This window comes from Caenorhabditis remanei, chromosome V, assembly GCF_010183535.1.
Source record: "Caenorhabditis remanei strain PX506 chromosome V, whole genome shotgun sequence".
Lineage (NCBI taxonomy): Eukaryota > Metazoa > Nematoda > Chromadorea > Rhabditida > Rhabditidae > Caenorhabditis > Caenorhabditis remanei.
In genome coordinates this window covers 8,716,604-8,737,350 of record NC_071332.1, presented here as the reverse complement: position 1 = coordinate 8,737,350, position 20,747 = coordinate 8,716,604, and the positions used below count along the sequence as shown (strand labels likewise).

Genomic DNA, 20,747 nt, shown 5'->3' with positions numbered 1-20,747 from the left:
GGCCATAGTTTATTTCGGCCTGAAACAACCGGAGATTTGCCAGGAGGGTACCGGGAACGTACCCAGTAAACATCAGAATGTTGCGTACCAAGATAGTCACTATGAATGCTATCGGCTATGTTTTCTGTCTGAGCAGTAATAACTTGAGTTATGGTCAAAAACTTTCTTGCCAACCTAATACATGCAGTTCAAAATCTCTTTCTGTGACAACCAGTAAACGTGTGGGTTATGGGAAAGCCGAATAAATCTGAAAATATCTGCAACGAATGACGTGAAAATATAAGAAACTTGATTTTTTTGTGGGAAAAATAAAAGTCACGGTGCGAAGTGTGAGAAGAAAGATCAGGAGGTGCAAACTGTGTGAACATTTTACTTTTCCAGAACTGTTCCGGAGAACTTAGAGAGCAGAAATAGAAGAAACGAAATTGAGATGTGAACTGGGGAATTTGGTGACGTAGGAGTGCAAAGTGAACGAACTAAAACTAAAATCAAAGGTGTAAATTTGTTCGCTAAATATTCTCTCTGTCCAGAACCGAGGGCTCGTGTAAGATAACCACAAAAACTTAAGCTAGCTCGTTATGGAAAGATTAAGCTCATATGGTTAACTATCCGTTTACATACAATACATTAAGTGTGGACTAAGCTCAACTCTGATTTTTTCATAGAATAATGTATGAGTACCTGTGAGTTCATTTTCATATCGAAAGAATTTTAAAAATCGGTCTGAAACCGTTGATTTTTTCAAATTTTGTTTTTTTTTTTTCGCTCATTTTTGTTGTGTTCTTTCAATAATTTTGAAAGTAAACGGCAAAAGTTGATAGAAATATTACAAAATGGTAGAAAAAACCGATGAAAACTTGCAAAATGGAAAACATTTTCGAAAAAACGTTCTAGAATATTCCACGGCCACAGGAATGCCCAAACTTTTTGCCGCTCGTTCTCAGCGGGTTTCAGACCGATTTTTAAAATTCTTTCGATATGAAAATGAACTCACAGGTACTCATACAGTATTTTATGAAAAAATCAGAGTTGAGTGTAGTCCACCTTTAAATCGTCTTTTTTCCGTAAAACTTGAAGCTAATCCCGGTAAGATTAGCCTGCCGACGTAAAACGTACGACGCAATCGGACTGTCCGATCGCAAACTTGAATTCGTCTTCTTTCGTTCTCTTTCATGATCATTCAAATTCTGGAGTGTTCATTTCAAAGTCCGGTTGTTTAGAGTCCATCTTAGATTAAAAAAGTGGTGTCTGATCCGTCTTGAACAATTCAAAGGTAAATAATTCATAAGTTAAAATCAGTTCTAAAGACGAAGGGAGATCAGCTGAGATACAAATCAGTGCATTCCTTATCAGCAACATTAACAATAAATGTTCTAATGAAACGACGGGATCTGTAAATGACATAAAATGGTTTCATCATGATATACTTCTTATCATCCAGTATTTTCCAAACGAAATCATGGAACTTTCTGGTTTCTCCAACTGATTGTTTGAATGTGTCTTTGTGCATTTCCACGTTCATTTGGCAGATTTTGACGCCTTCGTTGTCTAGAACTCCATTTTGATGAAGTTGATCCATGATCGGATATTCGTTTCCTTCAATATCCATCCACAAAATATCAATTTTGTTTTTTTGTAGAACGTCTTTGAAAAAGAAATCTGCTCCAATATGCTTTGTGATTTCTTCTCTGTACCCATTTTCTTAAATTAAACTAGTTTGTTTTATTTTGTTTAATCTAGAGAACTCACTTTCATAAACTCTCGACTTCTGCATTCCACGTTCGCCACTGATTGCATACTCGTAGTACTTCCCACCTAGCTTATTCTCATATAAATCTTTATTGATATCGGAAGATGGATCAGCACCAAAGAAATCAGTATTTGGGTACAGCTGTAATTAAACTGGGATGCTGAGTACGTTGATATTATATCGTACCTCTTTCAGTTTCAATTCTGCACTCACATCGTGACCAATTCCGAGAGTAACCATCGTCAACGGCTCCATCTAGAAAAAGTAATGATCAAAACAACTAATCGGAATGTTCTTACCTTCTTGGGATAAGCTACATATTTAACTTCATCTGTGTTCTGGGCCGAACGTATATCGAATGCTTCATATGCTGGTAGATTATCACATTCCTTTGTCAAATTGGCGAACGAATGCCAGAACTGATTATAAAATGAGTAACAAGATACAGATTTTTCAAACTAACCTGGTCATAATTTCCTCTTAAATGCTCAATTTTCGGCCGGACGCAGTCACGGAAAGCTTCAAAAATATACGAATAGTCTTGCTCGGTCTTTGCTACTTCTTCGGTTAGTTTTCCCTTATTCTCAACGTCATCCGACTTCTGAGTATCTTGAGTAAAAATGCAAACGAGGGCGATTGTGAAGCATATTGTTGCGAGAACAATCATTTTGTCGTATGGCTTTTTGTTAGAAGATCCTGAAAAATTAATTTATTGAAATAGAAATTTAAGAAAAAATCAAACCTCCATCCAGCAAGTTGTATCGAGCCTTCATTCTGAGAATACAAAATTCAATCTTTTTTTTCAATCTCGATTTTTTTCGTTCTCTTTTATACCAGACAAACAAGGACAATGCAACAGATCGGTAGATGTTTATCGTTGTTGCTTGAGATGATTCCGAATGCTGCCAGGAAAATGTTTGAAACGGGCTATGTCTTTGAAAATAAATAGTAAAAATCAAGACTATTCTTGCCCAAGCTATCGCGAATGTCCAGCCAGATAAAGTTGTTTTTGTAGCTCCAAGTAAGATTGAGTAATCGGACTGGTTTTTGGAAATCTCCTTCCATGTTTATTGCAACGATGGTGATTTACTATCTGTTCGGAAATAATATTCAGTTTTATGTTAGAAACTTTGTTGTATCTCAATTCGGAAACTATTATTCCGGGGATTCTTTCCATCCTAGCTTTCCAAACGAGTACGAGCGTGTAACTGAACGTGTTACAAATTGATCCAAAACATAGTGCTGATATTTAATAACTGCAACTTTGATATCCACCACTGGTGTTTTTTACTATCAATGGCTTTTCAACCACTTCAAATAGATAACATCAGGAAACTCAGGAATCGGAATGCTTGTCTTTTCTCGCTAGCAGGTTTTCTTTATTTCATTCTCAAAGGATTCCGTTGTCTTTTGTTCTGCTTCATTCCATCAGATAAAATAGTTCTACGACGAAAAAGATGAAGGTGACTCCATAATTCAGTCTGTTGAAATTAATTCAAAATCGGGGTACCGATGTTTTTAGAAAAATGAAAAAAACATCCCACGCTTCTCTCAAAAAAGCCCCTTTGTTCAACATGTACTTGTGATAATCTGTAAAAACTAGTTTTTTCAGGGAATAAGGAAACTTAACGGGTTTGTAGAATGCAATGTAATTGTATCCTCTTTGAAAAAAATCGGATAGCAAGCAAAAAACTACAAATTATTTTCTTTTCCTTGAAAATGAATTTTACGTTACGTTGGCAAAATATTTTCCGGACTCGTACTGTACTTTCAAAAAGCCACGTGAGAAACCCGTGGAAAATGTTCAAATATTGCCAACGTAACGTAAAATTCATTTTCAAGGAAAAGAAAATAATTTGTAGTTTTTTGCTTGCTTTTTTTTTAATTTTTAAAAATTTAAAAATTTAAAAACATTCTGAAAAAAAATCTGAAAAATCTGAAAAAAATTCTCCAAATCTTGAATTCAAGCTGACATCTTGTTAAACAACTCGAGAGTGATATTTCCTCAAATTTTGAAACAATTTGAACGTCTCCTTGCTTGGAACCAGCTGAAACGCCGAGGATTTTCAAATCAAGATCAGGAAAAATCGATAATCGGAAAAATCAGATGATCACTTCGAACAAAAACTTATATCAGTTTTACTGGATACTTCAGCTACATCTTCAAAAAAGTACGCCCGCTACGGTATGTCATCGGAAAAAAGAAGGAACCTGATGATGACTAGTTGTCATGTCAAAGAGCTCCTATATTGATAATTTTATAAAAGTACTATGATGCAAGACAACTTCTGAAAAAATTAAATAGGCATGTTATCGTGTGCTTCGTTTGATTCTTCTAATGTCTGGTATAATTTTTTGAAATTTGAACAAAAATTTCAGAAACGAAACACAAAAAACTTGCAGTTTCAGCTGATAAAAATCAGACTTGTCAAAAATCGGGCCGGCCCGGTCGGCCCGGATTCAAAAATGGGTACCCATTTTTACCAATTAAAAAAAAATTTCTAAAAATGAGTAAAAATGCTTAAATTATCATACATATTCACATTTTGATTCAATTTTAAATGTTTATTAGAAAACTATACTTTTTTCAAAAAAGTTCAAAAAATTTCCAAAAATTTCCAAAAAAATGTTCAAAAACACAAAATGTTTGAAAAAAATGTTTCAAAACGGGCCGAGCGGGCCGGGCCGGCCGGGCCGGGCCGAGATTTTTCCTGATTTTTTTTTGGCCCGGCCCGTGACAAGTCTGATAAAAATAACTTTTCAAACAAATTTACTGATGTAAATATTTTAATTGAAAAATGATTTATCATATAGAATTTTCGAGATCGGGATTCATGGTTACACCGACACAAGAAGTTAGTTACACTCCTTTCACATACAAATCAGTACAGTCCTGGTCAGAAATATTAACAATAAAAAGTCGAATAAAGCGGAAGTGCATCCATTTCACAAAAACTGGTTTCATAAAGACATATCTTCTATCTTCTAAAACTTTCCAAATGAAATCATGGAAGTTCTTCATCTCATTCAAATTTGTTAAATCCTTGTGCATTTCTACATTCATCTGACATATTTTCACACCTTGTCGATCGAGATTCCCATCTGTATGAAGCTGTTTTAGTATTGGATATTCATTTCCCTCAATGTCAATCCAAAGAATGTCAATTCTACTTATTTGAACTATGTTTTTGAAGAAATTGTCGATTCCAATGTGTTGAGTTCTCTCTTTATTGTATCCATCATCTAAAAATATCTAATATTTTATTGCTCATTTGTTCAAACTTACTTCCTAAAACTACAGAATCTTCCATTCCATTCTTATCACTGACAGCATAGTGAAAGTACTTTCCGCCCAAATTCTGCTCATACAAGTCTTTGTTTATTTCGATACTTGGATCAGCACCATAAAATTCAATATGAGGATACAACTGAAAAACTCAAATGTGTGATTTTCTAGACCTCACTTCCTAGCAACATACATTTTTCAATCCGATTTCAGCGCTAACATCATGTCCGATTCCAAGAGTGACCATCGTCAAATTTTCATTCTGAAATTATGGAAATTACTAAACCATATAACTTTTTCAACTTACTCTCTGCGGAAATACTACATACTTGATTTCATCTCTGTTTTTTGATGGACGAATATCTAGGGCAGTGTATGCTTCCAGGTTGTCACATTCAGATGTTATTTCCGTAAAATGATACCAGAACTGAAATGAAGAACAGACTTATTTGAATATATTTCATGTCTTACAGATAAATTTGCATATATTTTTCTGGTGTTTTAATGCATGAGTATAGTCTTTTTTGGAATCAAACATACTAGGAAGGATCCCTGGTGGAGTTGGAGTTACAGTTCGAGACATATATCACTAGAACCGACTGTTTTCAAATCTTTGTATTCTGTTTTTGTAGAACGATCTCGTGAAAAAAGTTATTAGCGTTTTTGTGGCTTCTCAGTGCAAAATTCAGAAATTTCAAGACTCTCAAAATCAATGTTTTTCTTTTTTTCTATTTTTTTGTGTTGTACGTGTACTTTCCAATCATGTAGATTGTGTTGTTTATGTCGGAACTTCAGAAAATTTTCAGACACAGTTTCTATAGATGCGTCATTTTTGAAAATTTAAAAAACACCACAACTTTTTTTCTGAAAATAAATTCTTAAATCAAACTTGCCAAAATCATTTTTGCATCCGTACTCATACATACAAAACAAACAAATTTGAAACAAATAAGAAAAACGTTAATTTTGTGAGTCTTGAAAATTCTCATTTTTGCACTGAGAAGTCGTAAAAACGCGAATAACTTTTTTCGCGAGATCTTTATGCAAAAACAGAATACAGATTTGAAATCCGCGCAAAATATCTGTTCTACTGATGTATGTTTCGAACTGTAACTCCAACTTTACCGGGGATCTTTCCTTACTAAATAGTTCCTTACTAATTCCTACTAGTAGGTTACTAGTTCCTTACTTAGTTAGTTAATGAAATACTGTAAATAGTACGAAGCGAAACTTCGGAAAAAGTCAATCGATTTTTCTAACCTGCCTTCATTTAAAAAGTAATTGTCTTACTTCAATGATTCAACGAAACTCACACTTTCTGGTCTTCCTTTCAAAGGTACCAACTTCGGTTTTATACATTCATAAAATGCTCTGAATATTGGAGAAAGAGTTGTATCATTAACCAACATCATGTCTGCTTCATCCCACTCTACGATGTTGTCTCTTGAGGTTACAATCACCAATATAAATAGGACAGCTATCACAGTCCATACACAATTTCTGAATGAAAAAAGAGATCGACGTAACACTGTTCTGTCTGTAAATAGCTGAAAGATTTGAACACTTCTCCGGACAACTTACTTTCGTCCAAAAGGCAATAATTAAAAGGTTCCATTAGGAAATATATGACGTTAGAAGCTGCGAAGGAAATTGTTTCTTTCCTTTTATCCTTTTCGATATTCTTACATTCAGGAAGATCCGTATCTTCTGGGAAATACCCAGACTGTGTCGCTGTTTCGTGGCAGGTGGATGTTTTGCTTGAAGATTGAATATAGGATAGCGGTCCAATCCACGAAATATTACAGCATGGAACGGTTACGAAAAGTTGCAATTGCTGGAATTATTTGAACGTTGTGATTTTGAAGCAATCTTGGCGTGTGTGCAAATACTCATTTTGTGGTGCAGGCACAATAAATCATACAGTATTTAAGTTTTCCTCCTTGACATTTTTCTAGTAAGAAATTATGACGATTTTGAACATTAGTAAACAACATTTCAGTTTTCATAGTTTTCAAAGGAACGGAAAACTGGAAAAGTTATGAAACACTTGGATTCTTCGTTGAGTTTTAATTTGAATATGTTTATGGCTATTGACCGGTTGTACCGGTTATAAACTCTCCATTTTCCATAAAATGAGATTTTTCAGTCTTTATTACCGAGACAAGTGTGCTCCTAAATGTTTCTTCCTGTAATTATCTGAGATTTGTGACAAAGATTTCTTGTTTCGTTTCTTTTTTCTCACTGGATTAGGAAGAACATCAAACAAGAAACACGAAGGAAACTGAATACATCCCGAAAGATGCATATCGTTTCGTATGAAATTCGGTCAGACAACAGCTACCGATTTTATTTACACTCCACTCAATTTACACGGAATAGAACTGAAAACGATATGAGTTGATAAAAAGTATGACATAAAATCAATAATATTCTTTCAACACAAAGAAAGTTTTGCCATAATCGCTCTTAAAGTTTCAAGCAAAGAATTAGGTATTAATGCAACATCGGTTTATAGGAGCTTTGTTTGACGAAATGAAGTAATTGCATGAAGAATCTAATATATAATAAATCTTTTTTTTAACGTACATGTATTGTCGGAACTTTTTTATTTCGATAATAAACTTTGTACATTAATTTTTATTGTTTTTCTTTTTATGTCCTGCATAATTCGAGTAAAAATTGCATTTTAACAATTGTAAAGTAAATGCTTTCAGCAGTTAAGATAATGCTAATGATCTTCCTAACTTTTCAAATTTAAAGTTCCTTAAAAAAGAAATACTATCCCGATGACGAATTCTTTCGATTTATCATTCTGTCTCATCTCCGCTGCACTTTTCAACACCGTCGGAACAGAACAGATGAAAATCTCTCAAAGATAGTGTCTTTGAAATGAGAAAATGCAGTGCAGTTGAAATTAACACCGATAGATTTCAATCATGTACCGTACTCACTTTTTAGAAATTCATTCATTCAAAAGTTCAAAATATTACCCGATTCAAAAAAACAATGAAAATTCACACGAAAGGTTCAATTCATGTAAAGACTAGTGCACTCTGGATCATCAACATTGATTATAACAGTTCGGATGAACTGATGGAACCAGTAGACGTAGAATGGCTTCACCATAATATACTTCTTGTCTCTCAAAAGTTTCCAGACAAAGTCATGGAATTTCTCTCTTTCTCCGGTTATGTCTTTCATCAAATCCTTATGAATTTCCACATTCATTTGACAGATCTTGACTCCACGTCTGTCGAGTGGTCCACCACGATGGATCATATCCAGTACTGGGAACTCATTTCCTTCAGTGTCCATCCACAAAATGTCGACTCTTGGTCGTTGAAGCATGTCTCCGAAGAAGTAGTCAGCACCGATGTGCATTGTGGTTTCATCACGGTACTCCTCTGGAATGAAAGTTTAGTTAGTGAACTGTGATTGTCTCCGTTGAAAAACGTGGATTATCTGGGGAGTGAGGAAAGTAGCTCCCCTTCACCCTCTACTCGGACGATTCATATGGTTAAGAATCGAGATCAGAGCTGAACGTTGATCTCATTTTTCTCGATTCCTAGAGGCGTTCATCAAAATTTGAAAACTGTTTTGGAAGTTTCACAACTCAAGCTTTCCAACCATATAGGTCTCGACCCGTAACTCCATCTCGACTCAGGATCCTTCCCTAGTCAGACCCTATTCAGACTTTTTCAAGATGTGAGGTCACGAATTTCACACAATATTATACTCACTTCTGAAAATATACGACTTTTGCATTCCTCCTTTTCCACTGACAGCGACTTGGAAGTAGTTTCCTCCGAGCTTTACTTCATACAAGTCTTTGTTGATTTCCGGACTTGGATCGACCCCGAAGAATTCGGTCTTTGGCCACAGCTGGAAAAGAATAGATATTGCTAATGTTTGAATATTTTTATAAATTGCGATGCATTCACCGCCTTCCAAATGAATCAAATATCTTTACTCACCTTCTTCAGCCTCATCTCAGCATCTACATCATGTCCAATACCAAGAGTTACCATTGTAATATTCTCATCTCGTTTTGGGAAGGTAACATATTTGACTTCATCAGTGTTAGCAACTGGTTGAATATCCAGTGCTTTGTACTCCTCCAAATTGTCACATTCCTTCGTCAAATTCACGAATGATGTCCAGAACTGAAAAAGAAAAATGAAGACTCGATTTCGCTACCTTTCTTTCCTACCTTATCGTAATTTCCTTTCAATGGTGCAAGTTTCGGGTAGACACAGTTGTAGAATGCTTCAAAAGCAGGACTACCTTTCTCCGGAACATCAAAGTCCAATTCTTCTTGATCTTGAAGAAAAGAAACCAGAAGAAGCAATGAACTCAAGAAGACCATACCAAGTAATACATGTTTTGAGAGCGATCGATTATTTGAAAGTGCTGAAATATAATCTAAACGAATTTCAGTGAATTGAAACCGGAATCTCACCTTCTTTCAGTCGATTGTATGGCTGTGAAGTGATCATCATCCTTCAGCAACAAGAAACTTTTTGTTGAATCTGGTCCCGGTTCAGAATGTCACCCATTCCTTTTTATACTCACCTGTGACGTTTAGAGATAAAATGTTTTGTGCCGGCTTTTCATCAAGATTTTATCTGAGCTTCTGCTTTTCTGGAGGAAACGACTCGTTTTTTTTCCGTTGGCATCAGAGAATCGGCAGGATACCGTAACTCCACTTATTGTTCTAGGTGGGAGGAGACTGAGAAAATTGAAATTTCGAGTTGGTCGCATCACAAATTCTGGTTTTTTGGTGGAAACTGACAGATTTTTTTCTATTTGAAAAAAGATCAGTGCTTCAAGGATGTCATGATGAGCGGTGCTTTCAAAAGGAATACCGAAAACTTGATATATATGAAAATGAAGAAAGATTGTTTACCAATTAGAATCAAATATCAAGTAAGGTAAGCTATTGAACAGAAAAAGTTCCAAGAAGTTTAATTTGCAGAACACCGATGGAGGTTCAACAAAGAGAACAACACGTTTCCTATCATTTATTGCTCAAAAAGAATACAATGACAGTTATAGAGTAAGTTTTGAGACTAATCGAAATTACAGGTTCATATTAAACAGGTAAACAAACTATGGGTTGACTGTTAATAGAAGCCACGTGAAGGAGCTTATGCTTTCACAAATTAGGCTAATATCAAACAGCAAACTTTAACATAATTGTTCAGATCACGGCTGTTTATTGAGCGAAAAAGTTTGGCCCGACAAAAACTATCCGTTAACTGAATTTTTCGAGCTTTTGACTCAAAGGAGTTCTGAAGAAACATTTGCAATAATGTTTTTCCTCTGATTCATTTTTGAATCGATTGGTGAAATAGGTGAATCTGGAAAAGGAAAAGAATAATATAAAGTAATTTTACATAATTTTGTTGAATGTGCTCAATAAGTAAAATGAGAAATTAGATATTCTGTGCGTAGCCCTGTATTTCATTCAATCAAGGAAAATTTGGCTGAGAAAGTTCAGTTTTTTCGAATAGTTGTTCAGGGTGTATGATAATGTACTGAACATGTTCAAAGAATTTCAGTTTTTTATGAGTTACGTTTACTAACTGAGCCCAAACCAAGTTAGAAATCGATATCAAACAATGCCGAACTACTTCTTCTCAGGTTGGTTTATAGATTTATGATTCGAAAGTAGAAAGGTTCAGATAGTCGTAACAATCAGCCAAAAGTTTCGAGTAAGAGAAAAGTTTGAAATTTTATGAAACACATTAAGATTGAAACTTTTTGTGAAGAAAAATACAATTAAACAATTCAAAAGTTTCCCGACGCTAAGATCAGATAGAGAAGAAATGAAAGGGTCACGGTAGGTTCGACTCCACCTACTTTGTACTTTATCGCTTTGAAAGACACAATATGAACCACCATACTTTTCAGTTAAAGAACATATATTTTGTCAATTTTCATAGTTAAGGTCAAAACACGTAGGATAAAAACTGTTAAGTAAAAAGCTGCTCCCATTTTTGTTTTTTTTTCTACATAAATTTGTAAGATTCATCGTTTTTAGAAACACATTTATCCCGTCTGATTGGAACCTAAATTTAAATTTGTCTAGTTTTAAGTTTCGGTATCTCAGCAACAATGTGTTTCAGTTCCAGTTATCTGCCACACAAATCTTTTGTTCTATGTTACACTTGTCCTGAAAAGATTGAGATCTTAAAGAATGTCCTCAGAAAAATGGATGCATTCACTGATCAAGAAACAATGAATTAGAATAATAAATTATTGGTTTTAGTAGATGTTCTTGATAAATCTTTTTTTTAATTTAGTATAATGCGCTGCGATTATTTATGAAAGAAGCAAATTATAAGAAGCTGTCAGTAAATGTTTAGAATTGGAAGACGCTGTTGTCATCGTTCTTGATGAGGGCTGAACGAGGAGCCATCATGTTGTCTTGCAGCCAGAGAAGATACCAATAGAGACGTCGGCCAGTGAGGATTTCGTAGATTTTGAAAAGAACCATTCCTCCCATAAACATTATCATAACCTCAAACTCAAATAATAAAATTTTGGTATTTGAATGAAATTCTACCTTATCAACTTGTTCGTTGAGAACAATAAAAGCCAAAAGAACGACAACGTAAGCGAGTGAAACAAGAAGATCCAGACAGGTGACAACAAGGAATCCGAGAAGAAGTTTTGTACTTTTCGAGTAGATTGAGATCTAAAATTATAGGGTTTTTCAAATGTTCCACGAATTTCGGCTCTTTTTTCAGATAAACTTATTGCTCTTAATATGTTAGATGGAATTAGTTCTCTCAAATCTATTCCAAATTTCTTGCACTCAAACGCTATCTATACAGAATTTTCAATCGGACACATCTGTTTCAAAATATTCTTCTCTCTTGTCCACTTCGGCATTTTTCTGTATTTTGACTCTTCACATTTATCGAGTCTTTCCCGTTCTGATATAATCTAACAGACAATAGAATATATTTGAATTCCATTATTTTCGCGTTCTCCGATACATTTTGTTTCAGAGGATACGGTGTCATAGATAAATCTGAGGACGTTAGGTTTTCAGTGGAAATCAGGTAATGAAACTTTTTATTGCTGTAATAACTGGTCTGAAAGATTCTGTGATACTTTGTTTGGCAAAGTATACGGCGAGAGTGACCGTCGCTTTTTTAAAGTTTTGGAAAAATCTAAAAATGTTTGTGTTGTATCCTAAATTTAGCAACGGATCAGCTAAGATTGTTTATTTTCAGACAGAAAGATTTTTGTGACTTTTTTTTAGAAATGAGTATTCGAGACAGGATACTTTGCTAAAGATTCCGTAGTCAAAATGTAACTTGATGAGTTCTTTTTAGTGAGTCTGTTCTCAAGTCTAGAATGGAACATTTCTAACAAGAATAAATGTATTCTAGTCTGACACGGAAAGTCGTGTTTTCATTATCGAAACACCCGATCTTGTTACACTCACCAATGCCATCAGATCCGTGAAAAGATGGATAATAATCCAGAACACGAGGGGTCCGTTGGTTGTACAAATCTTGTGTTGAGAGAGTACTGTCGGTTCATTGTAACGTTCCAAAATGGATACATTGAATGATTGGCATGTCATCAATGGGTGCTTGAATCCTAGAAATCATAAAATTGTTTGGTTTAGGCAGACACTGACTTTTACAGTCTGAATCAACACGTTTCGGTTTTATTATTTCTGATATTTTCAGAACTTTTGAATTTCTCCTAATGACTATTACCTGTCAAGTAAGTAGCAACAATGACAATGATCTCCAACGTGCACAGAACAGCCACGTCAACTGCCACGTGGCAGCATAGAATTTTGTACTCGAAGTCCATCGTTTCAAATGAATGAAATTCAAGATGAGAGCAAAATGAAAGAAATGAAAGGGACGATTGATGATAGATGATCATGTGGGCGTGAAGTGTCAAGAGGCTCTAGAAAATGAGATTTTTCAATTATTTTCTGCTCGTTTCATCGTTTCATAACTCCCTTTTTGAACTCAAGTAGTCTCCCTGCGTCAAACAAAACAGATGAGAAAACCCCCTCTTCTGAATTGAAAGTTCGTTCTTCAGATGTTAAATCGGGAACATTGCTTTAGGTCTTCTCAACTGAAAACAAAAACAGAAAACGAATCATAAGAGTGTCTGCTGAGTGATGATCTCTGAAATTGAATCGTTCAAACTTTGAGATTTTCCATTTTCAGACAAGAAGTACATTTGTGTTATTCCGATGTCTTTGTTGAATTTCAACTGATTTATTGTCTACGTTTGCATTTTGTCCTCCGAATTGTTCAGTTGAAAATCTAGTGACGATCTCCGAATGAAATCTGAATTAAATGCACTTGCTACATCGTCCCAGACAGCAGAACAAGAAAAAAGATTTGAATCTTCAGAAAATAACACAAAAGAGGGTACTGTATTCTGGAAAAACTGATCTAAGATATTTTTGAAGCATGTGTTTAATCAAAGTTTTCTGAATCTTTAAATATTTTGAAAAAATAGGAAAGAACATACAAACTCTTCCTTAGAATATAGAGAATCATTATGACAGATATATTTTTAGGGGACATGCAGCTATTTCCGGCCGGGAATTATTTTTCGTAACTGAAGAGTTCGAGGTAGCTTTTTTAGAACAGAAATCATTTACTCGGTGTGGTGTTGTATGCGAGTTTCATGATGTAACAGATGGTGCAATATCGAAGAATAAATGTAAATATTGTATGTGAGATCAAAACCTTGACAGCTCTCCAACTTTAGAGTTTTATAATAAGTTCATGAAAACTTGAATCTATTACCGAAAGATCAAACACCAATAGGCCCATCAGATTGGAGATCTTCTTCCTTCGAGACACTTTTCGTAGACTTATTCCAACGGAACAACGGAGACGATTCTTTGCAGATAAAACATTTATACTCTGCTATGATGTCACTTGAAACAAAGAATCATTAAATTGTTTCTGTATACTGTAACAAAATATTTTTTAATCATAATGATGACCATAATTGTAATGACTAATAGTAAGTCTTTGTGATTTGTTCTCTGGTTATGTTCTGTTCCTTATTGACTTTCTTCATAAAGCCTTTTAAAATTCTTTGAAAAGCGTAAGACAATGAAACCAAACATCTTCAAAAATTCGAGACAAGACTTCATCAATACACATGCTGAATAACATCACTGAACCCAAAAAGAAACCTTTCTCGAAGGAAAAGATTCGAACTTCGGAATAACAGCAAAAAGTGAAATGTTTGGCTTCAAGGGAGTCGCCGATCATATAAAATGGTCACCGAGGCCTGGATTAGTGCTCATTCGAAAAGTGTTCGTTTTGTGCTCTTCTTATTAATTCAAAATAAAACTTATGCTGATTTGAAAAAACTTGTTCATTCAAACGCAAACTATGGTCTATATTATATTGATACTTGAAATGATATTTCTCTTAATTCTGGTAAGTTGGCAGAGGGTTACTGTAAATTTTCATCTCAAAATCTCCACAATTTTTTGAAATGTTAGTATTTTGTGTTGCTTCATTGTACATTTCTTCAAGACCTTTATGATCTCCTTAACTCCACCAGTTAGAACTAAATTGTAAAGAACCCAAAACTAGTTTCCAAATATGACAAAAATCAGTAGCAAACCAAACGCAGAGTATTTCCCATATTCCAATAGTTACAGATCCCAACCGTCACTTCCCAAGTCGTCACAGGAAGCACCGTTCGCGTCGACGTTGGCGTCATGATGTGCAAAGATAACAAGGCAATAATTCACGACACTGCACGTTTAATCACCTGCAATTATTCATAGACCTATCGCAAACTTTTCAAGTTTTTCAGGATATGGCCACCTCTGTCGGTTGGCAAACTTCAGCCTCCGCTATTGAAATTGCAATGGACCGGATAAATTCGGAACGATTAATTGATAATATTGATATAAAGTGAGTTTCTGTGCTAGTTTACTGATTCAAGGGGATAGTTTTCAGTTTCATTTATGTGTTCGACGACTGTAGTGAATCGAAAGCTGCTGGGTTATCATCGAAACTAATGATGGATGCGAATGTCAGTGCTATCATTGGGCCAACCTGTAATGCAGCTGGTCTCGCTGTTGTCAATCTAGCTGGATACTACAATACACCAGTTCTCACTTGGGGACTTACGATTTCCTCAAATTTCATTGACACTGCCAGATATCCGACAACTGTAACTCTAGTTCCAGTTGCCAAATCGTGAGTGATCTCTTTCTCTCACTTTGTCATGCATGAAAACTTTCAGTATTGCTGCTGCAATTCACGAAGTAATGATTCAATTCGAGTGGACTGAGTTCGTTTACGTTTTTGTTGAAGATGAGAAATGTGGTTACTTCCGTGATGATCTGGAACAAATCACAGCCGATTCGAACTATACATCATTGAGTAGAACTATTCAAATCTATGATCAATCCTACACAAACTTGGTTAGGCAATTGGAAAAATTGAAAACGGTTTCAAGAAGTGAGTGTTGAAAAACGAGGGTCAGAGAAAAGAACGAAAAGTTTCAGTCTTCACAGTGTGCCTACCAGAAGCTGGAGACATCAAACGACGATTCATGTTGGCTGCTTATGACTTGCAGATGACTACAGAAGAGTACGTGTATCTGTTTGCTGGACCGAAGTCTACCGCTTATCGTAAGTAGATCTATCGGAGAATAAATGGGGTGTGTGAAAGTGTACGGTATGGTTTTGCGATGAATGTAACCTAGTGACGAGTATAGTTTCAATGTGCTGCAAGCTTACAAACGCTATCGAAATTAGCCAGTTATTCAGAACTTATTTTTCAGAACAAACATCATCTACTGGAGATGTCGTTGGCATATGGGTTGATTGGAGTGATGAGCCAGACGGACGAGACGAAGAAGCCAAGCTGGCATTCATGAGAACTATGGTAATTGTGGCAACTCCTGTTCAAGGAGACAAATATGCTGCATTCAAAAAAGATGTCATCGAAAGAATGAAGCTGCCACCATATAACTGTATAGAGGAATGCAGTGATAAAAAATATCAAGAGGTACGCTCCTTTATGAACAGAATCTCACTTCTAGTTGGCTTTTCAGGCAGCAGAGTATGCTGATCAACTTCATGACACCGTCTATCTTTATGCGCTAATTCTGAATAAAACAATCGAGGAACAGGGAATTGAACAAATCGCCAATGGAAGTAACATTGTAACCCGTGGAGCAGGAATCGAGTTTGAAGGAATGTCCGGTGTTGTGAGAATGAATGGAATTGGGTATCGGTTGCCTAATATGAACTTGGCTAATCTGGATTCCAATGCCACTCAGAGAACTGTTGCATTCATGGATATCGATGCATCTAGTGTAGTATGTTCTTTGCTTTTTTACTATTCAATGCTTAATCTTTACTGCAGAATTGGACGTATGCAATAATTGATCAACGTCTGATTTGGGATGCGTACAACGGGCATGTCCCACAAACTCGTCCAGAATGTGGGTATACCGGAAAAAGTTGCCCTGTGAATTTCTTCGTTGACTACCTCTACATCGTCGTAATCGTGGCTATAATCATTGTTCTCTGTTGTGCAGCTGCTTTGATAGCAGCCTACATGGTCATTAAAGCAAGAAGAGATGAAGAACTGAGACTCGATGACCAATGGATTGTGCCACATGGAATGCTTCAAACAATAATGAAAGGACGAAAAGAAAGTCATCATTCCTCAAGATCGCTTCAAAGTAATTCAACAACAACCACTGGTACAACTGGTATTTCTTCAAGATCTGTTTTCTTTCCGGAGACAGAATCACAAGGATTCTTTATTTACATGAATGAACCAGTACTGGCGAGAAAATATCAACTGCGAGTTCCGATTTTCAAACAGGACCGTGCTGAACTTCGAATGCTGAGAAGTATTGAACACGACAATGTGAATCGTTTCATCGGTTTATCCATTGATGGTCCTGTTTACATGTCATTCTGGAGATACTGTAGTCGTGGAAGCATCAAAGACGTCATTGCGAAGAGCTCAATCAACATGGATGGTTTCTTCATTTATTGTCTGATGAAAGACATCGCCGCTGTGAGTGGTCATTGAAAAAGTAAAACGAATCCCCGTCATGTTTTTCTTTTTCTCTTTCTATATAAAATTTTCTCGAAATTCATCAAAAACCATATGCATTGCAGGGGCTTCAATACATTCATCATTCTCCAATAAAACAACACGGAAGTTTAACTTCTGAATGCTGTTATATCAATGATAGGTGGCAAGTCAAAATAGGGGCTTATGGGTTGTCATTCATGCAAGGAGTTGAGAAACGATCAGAAGATGGTAAGCAGGAAGCTAAAGGAGGAAGCCAAAAACTGTTAATCTGAAATTTCAGCAATGCTTCACACAGCTCCGGAAGTGTTGAGAGAAGCATTGGTATCAGGAAGTCAAGCTGGAGATATTTATAGTTTTGCCATTGTTTGTTCTGAACTGGTTGGACATTGTTCCGCATGGAATCTGGAAAACAGAAAGGAAGAAGCTGATGGTCAGTGTTTTAACAAGGATCAAAGTGAGAACAATCTGTTTCAGAAATCATTTTTATGGTCAAGCGGGGTGGTCGAACTCCTTTCCGACCCAGTTTAGACGAAGCCGATGAAGACATAAACCCAGCAATGCTTCATCTGATTCGGGACTGTTGGGATGAAGATCCGAAACAACGACCGAATATTGACATGGTCAACAAGCTGATGAAAAACATGAACTCTGGCAGGTCTGGGTAAGCCCCCGAACTAATAAGTCTACTGACAGCATACTAACTGAAAACAATACTAACCGAGATACATCTCACACAGAATTTCTTTCCTGATCTCTAAACTTTTCATTGTTTTTTTTCTCTTTTTTTCAAGTGAAAAAGAAACGTCTTCCCTCGACTCGAGAAACAAATAATGTCTATTTACATTGCCGTTCTCCCGAGAATTTTAGTAACTAACGAACACACGTCCCCCTCTCCTCCCACCCCTATGTTAAGCTTGTCGAGTAAACTACAAATTTTTTGATTTTGCAGAAGTGCAAATCTGATGGATCACGTATTTTCGGTGTTGGAGAAACATGCATCGAGTCTAGAGGATGAAGTACAGGAAAGGATGAAGGAGCTGGTTGAAGAGAAGAAGAAGAGCGATATATTGTTATACAGGATGTTGCCTCAGTAAGTTTTGAGAACACCGTATATTCTATTCTAGAATTGGAGCCTTCTACTCCTTTTCTTTTTAGCTAAATTCTCAGAGCTCCTTTTCTATTCTTGATAAGTTACGCGTCAGAATAGAATGCGAACAACTGTTCGTGTTCTTCGAAGACATTGTGTCCCTGTAAGAAAAGAAGAAAAGACAGTAATTGATCGATCAAAAGTTTTATTATTATTCGGTGTCATTTAAGGAATCATGATTCGTTCGGTTCGTAAATACTTGGTAGTGCAGATGAATGGGCAGTCAGGCGGTTGAGTGTACATTGGGAGGTGTCCAGTATCAATATCCAGTTATTGATTGTTCTGTTGACTTGGTCCAAATCCAGCCTCTCTCTTTCCATAGTATCCATATCCTCCGTAGTATGATGGGTATCCGTAGTAGCTTCCGTATCCGTATCCTCCGTATCCGTATGATGGATATCCGTAGTATCCGTAGTATTGAGCATCAGTCTCAGTGACGAAGGCGCAGATGACGAGGAGGGAGACAAGGATGAGACTGAAATTATTTGAGAATTGAATCTAAAAGTTGAGAAATGTAGGATGAGAACTTACAGCTTAGCGTTCATGTTGAGTGTTGTCGTTCGGAAGTGTTGACTTTCGATGACTTCTAAAACCAATCGCTCTGAATTTATAGTACTCACTCCAGTGTTTACTTCTCATCAAAACTCCGCCTCTTTTTTACCCGACAGTCAGAAAAGTTATTTGTGCTCTCACCTCCCAATGTTTGAACCATTCGGCGGCAGCTAAAAAAGTAAAAAAAGAGGAGCAGATCGGATCGAAAAACACAAAACGAACAAAAGCAAACAAATTCAAGACACAGAATGAGAGGCACTCCCAACAGTATTTCTAATTTCAGACAAGTAGCAGAACGATTGAAATTGGGACAATCCGTGGAACCAGAAGCATTTGAGAGTGTCACGATATTCTTCTCGGATGTCGTTGGATTCACTGTTCTCGCAAATAAAAGTACTCCATTACAGGTGACTAAACGAAGAATTATTTGTGGTGTATTTGTAACTGTTTGTTCTTTCAGGTTGTCAACTTGCTCAATGATCTTTACACCACGTTTGACGCGATTATTGAGAAGAATGACTCCTACAAAGTATGCGCGAGTTTCGGGTTTTAGGTTACACTGTTTACAAGTTGTACTTGAAGAAGTTGTGGTCTTATAGTGGTTTTTATGATTGGGAGTTGCCATGATGACTGTTTTAAAAACGTGAAATTCGGGAAATTCCTCTTGAGATTCAAATGGTGAGACAAGACAGAAAGAGAAGAAATCATGGAGTTGTGATTGATTGGAAATCTGTGATTTCTGACAAGCTTAACAAGAAGCATCTATTTTTTGTGTTCTCTGCTCCGAAAACTTGAAACTCTGAGGTTCAGACAATTACGTTTCGGCACCATTCTAAGGCATAAAATTTCAAATCAATCCCAGACATCACAAGTCATCAATTACGTATTCCAGGCACCACAGTCCAAATTTTTGAGCTATTCTACAGAGCACCACAAAATTTCTGATCTGCAACTATGATCTAGAAGGGATTAGTTTAAGAACCAAATTAAGAGATTAGAGATTAGCAGAAGTTGCTTGATACTTTTCTCCGCAGCTATTTGATTTCTTTGGTGCATTTCAGGTTGAAACAATTGGCGATGCATATCTGGTTGTCTCCGGATTACCTCGACGAAACGGTACGGAACACGTGAATAACATTGCCAATATGAGTTTGGAGCTTCAGGATGTAAGTATCTTCTCAGCACCAGGAATAAATTACTAAAGTTCTGATTTTCAGAGTCTTCTTTCTTATAAAATTCCACATTTGCCCCAAGAAAAAGTTCAAATTCGAATTGGAATGCATTCTGGGTCGTGTGTTGCAGGTGTTGTCGGGCTCACAATGCCAAGATATTGTCTTTTTGGAGATACTGTAAACACTGCCAGTCGAATGGAAAGTAATGGAAAACGTGAGTGGAATCTGAAATTCTTGAAATCCTCGAACCCTAAATTTTCAGCGGGTTTCATTCATCTCTCATCAGATGCTCATGAATTGCTGACCTCATTATACAAAGAATATCTAACGGAAAGTAGAGGAGAAGTTATTATAAAAGTAAGGCGTTTCCAACTCAATGATCATCGTAACTACAGTAATCTTTCAGGGAAAAGGTGTGATGCAGACCTATTGGCTTCTCGGTCGAAAAGAATAGAAAAGTGCATCAGAAAAAGGAAATCTTACATACGAATCATGACAAGCACCTCGATGAAAACACGAAAACATATCACATGAAAACGAAGGAGAAATTCGAGAAAATTTATTAAATATTGTAAATAAAACTGGAAAATATAAAAATAAAGAATTAAAAAATATGATCTTTAAAAGTTTGACAACAACGGATTAAAAATATATGTGCAGATGCTATGTTGTTATGTCTATACCCATATTTCTAGCGGATGAAAGAGAAGAAATTGAAGTCTTATTATGTTCTTCTCTCAGTTATTATTATTATTAT

General features: G+C 36.0%; 8 protein-coding genes across 8 annotated transcripts; 3 read left to right on the top strand and 5 right to left on the bottom strand.

The window, feature by feature from the left end:
• Positions 1-1,318: 1,318 nt before the first annotated feature.
• GCK72_018289 (uncharacterized protein) lies at positions 1,319-2,523 on the bottom strand (the record flags this gene model as incomplete). The annotated part of the gene is made up of 6 exons (XM_003114479.2): positions 1,319-1,701; positions 1,750-1,891; positions 1,937-2,005; positions 2,050-2,169; positions 2,214-2,446; positions 2,493-2,523. 6 exons carry the CDS (start codon positions 2,521-2,523, stop codon positions 1,319-1,321), a joined length of 978 nt encoding a protein of 325 aa, XP_003114527.2.
• Positions 2,524-4,610: 2,087 nt separating this feature from the next.
• On the bottom strand, positions 4,611-6,448 carry GCK72_018288 (uncharacterized protein; the record flags this gene model as incomplete). Its single annotated transcript, XM_003114458.2, has 5 exons — positions 4,611-4,993; positions 5,037-5,178; positions 5,230-5,298; positions 5,344-5,463; positions 6,350-6,448. 5 exons carry the CDS (start codon positions 6,446-6,448, stop codon positions 4,611-4,613), a joined length of 813 nt encoding a protein of 270 aa, XP_003114506.2.
• Positions 6,449-8,063: 1,615 nt separating this feature from the next.
• Positions 8,064-9,535, bottom strand: GCK72_018287 (uncharacterized protein; the record flags this gene model as incomplete). The annotated part of the gene is made up of 5 exons (XM_003114429.2): positions 8,064-8,440; positions 8,777-8,918; positions 9,011-9,199; positions 9,247-9,446; positions 9,496-9,535. 5 exons carry the CDS (start codon positions 9,533-9,535, stop codon positions 8,064-8,066), a joined length of 948 nt encoding a protein of 315 aa, XP_003114477.1.
• A 1,865-nt stretch (positions 9,536-11,400) lies between these two features.
• On the bottom strand, positions 11,401-12,875 carry GCK72_018286 (uncharacterized protein; the record flags this gene model as incomplete). The annotated part of the gene is made up of 4 exons (XM_053732477.1): positions 11,401-11,559; positions 11,605-11,736; positions 12,496-12,653; positions 12,776-12,875. 4 exons carry the CDS (start codon positions 12,873-12,875, stop codon positions 11,401-11,403), a joined length of 549 nt encoding a protein of 182 aa, XP_053581390.1.
• Positions 12,876-14,870: 1,995 nt separating this feature from the next.
• On the top strand, positions 14,871-18,213 carry GCK72_018285 (uncharacterized protein; the record flags this gene model as incomplete). Its single annotated transcript, XM_003114031.2, has 11 exons — positions 14,871-14,968; positions 15,014-15,256; positions 15,303-15,520; positions 15,568-15,693; positions 15,846-16,072; positions 16,119-16,385; positions 16,433-17,098; positions 17,203-17,347; positions 17,400-17,549; positions 17,594-17,780; positions 18,069-18,213. 11 exons carry the CDS (start codon positions 14,871-14,873, stop codon positions 18,211-18,213), a joined length of 2,472 nt encoding a protein of 823 aa, XP_003114079.2.
• A 268-nt stretch (positions 18,214-18,481) lies between these two features.
• GCK72_018284 (uncharacterized protein) lies at positions 18,482-18,703 on the top strand (the record flags this gene model as incomplete). The annotated part of the gene is made up of 1 exon (XM_053732476.1): positions 18,482-18,703. The coding sequence occupies one exon, from the start codon at positions 18,482-18,484 to the stop codon at positions 18,701-18,703; it is 222 nt and encodes a 73-aa protein (XP_053581389.1).
• On the bottom strand, positions 18,537-18,978 carry GCK72_018283 (uncharacterized protein; the record flags this gene model as incomplete). The annotated part of the gene is made up of 3 exons (XM_003114402.2): positions 18,537-18,741; positions 18,798-18,867; positions 18,960-18,978. The coding sequence occupies 3 exons, from the start codon at positions 18,976-18,978 to the stop codon at positions 18,537-18,539; spliced, it is 294 nt and encodes a 97-aa protein (XP_003114450.2).
• An 88-nt stretch (positions 18,979-19,066) lies between these two features.
• Positions 19,067-20,444, top strand: GCK72_018282 (uncharacterized protein; the record flags this gene model as incomplete). Its single annotated transcript, XM_003114433.2, has 6 exons — positions 19,067-19,225; positions 19,279-19,347; positions 19,880-19,984; positions 20,036-20,204; positions 20,253-20,347; positions 20,397-20,444. 6 exons carry the CDS (start codon positions 19,067-19,069, stop codon positions 20,442-20,444), a joined length of 645 nt encoding a protein of 214 aa, XP_003114481.1.
• Between the last annotated feature and the right edge of the window lie 303 nt (positions 20,445-20,747).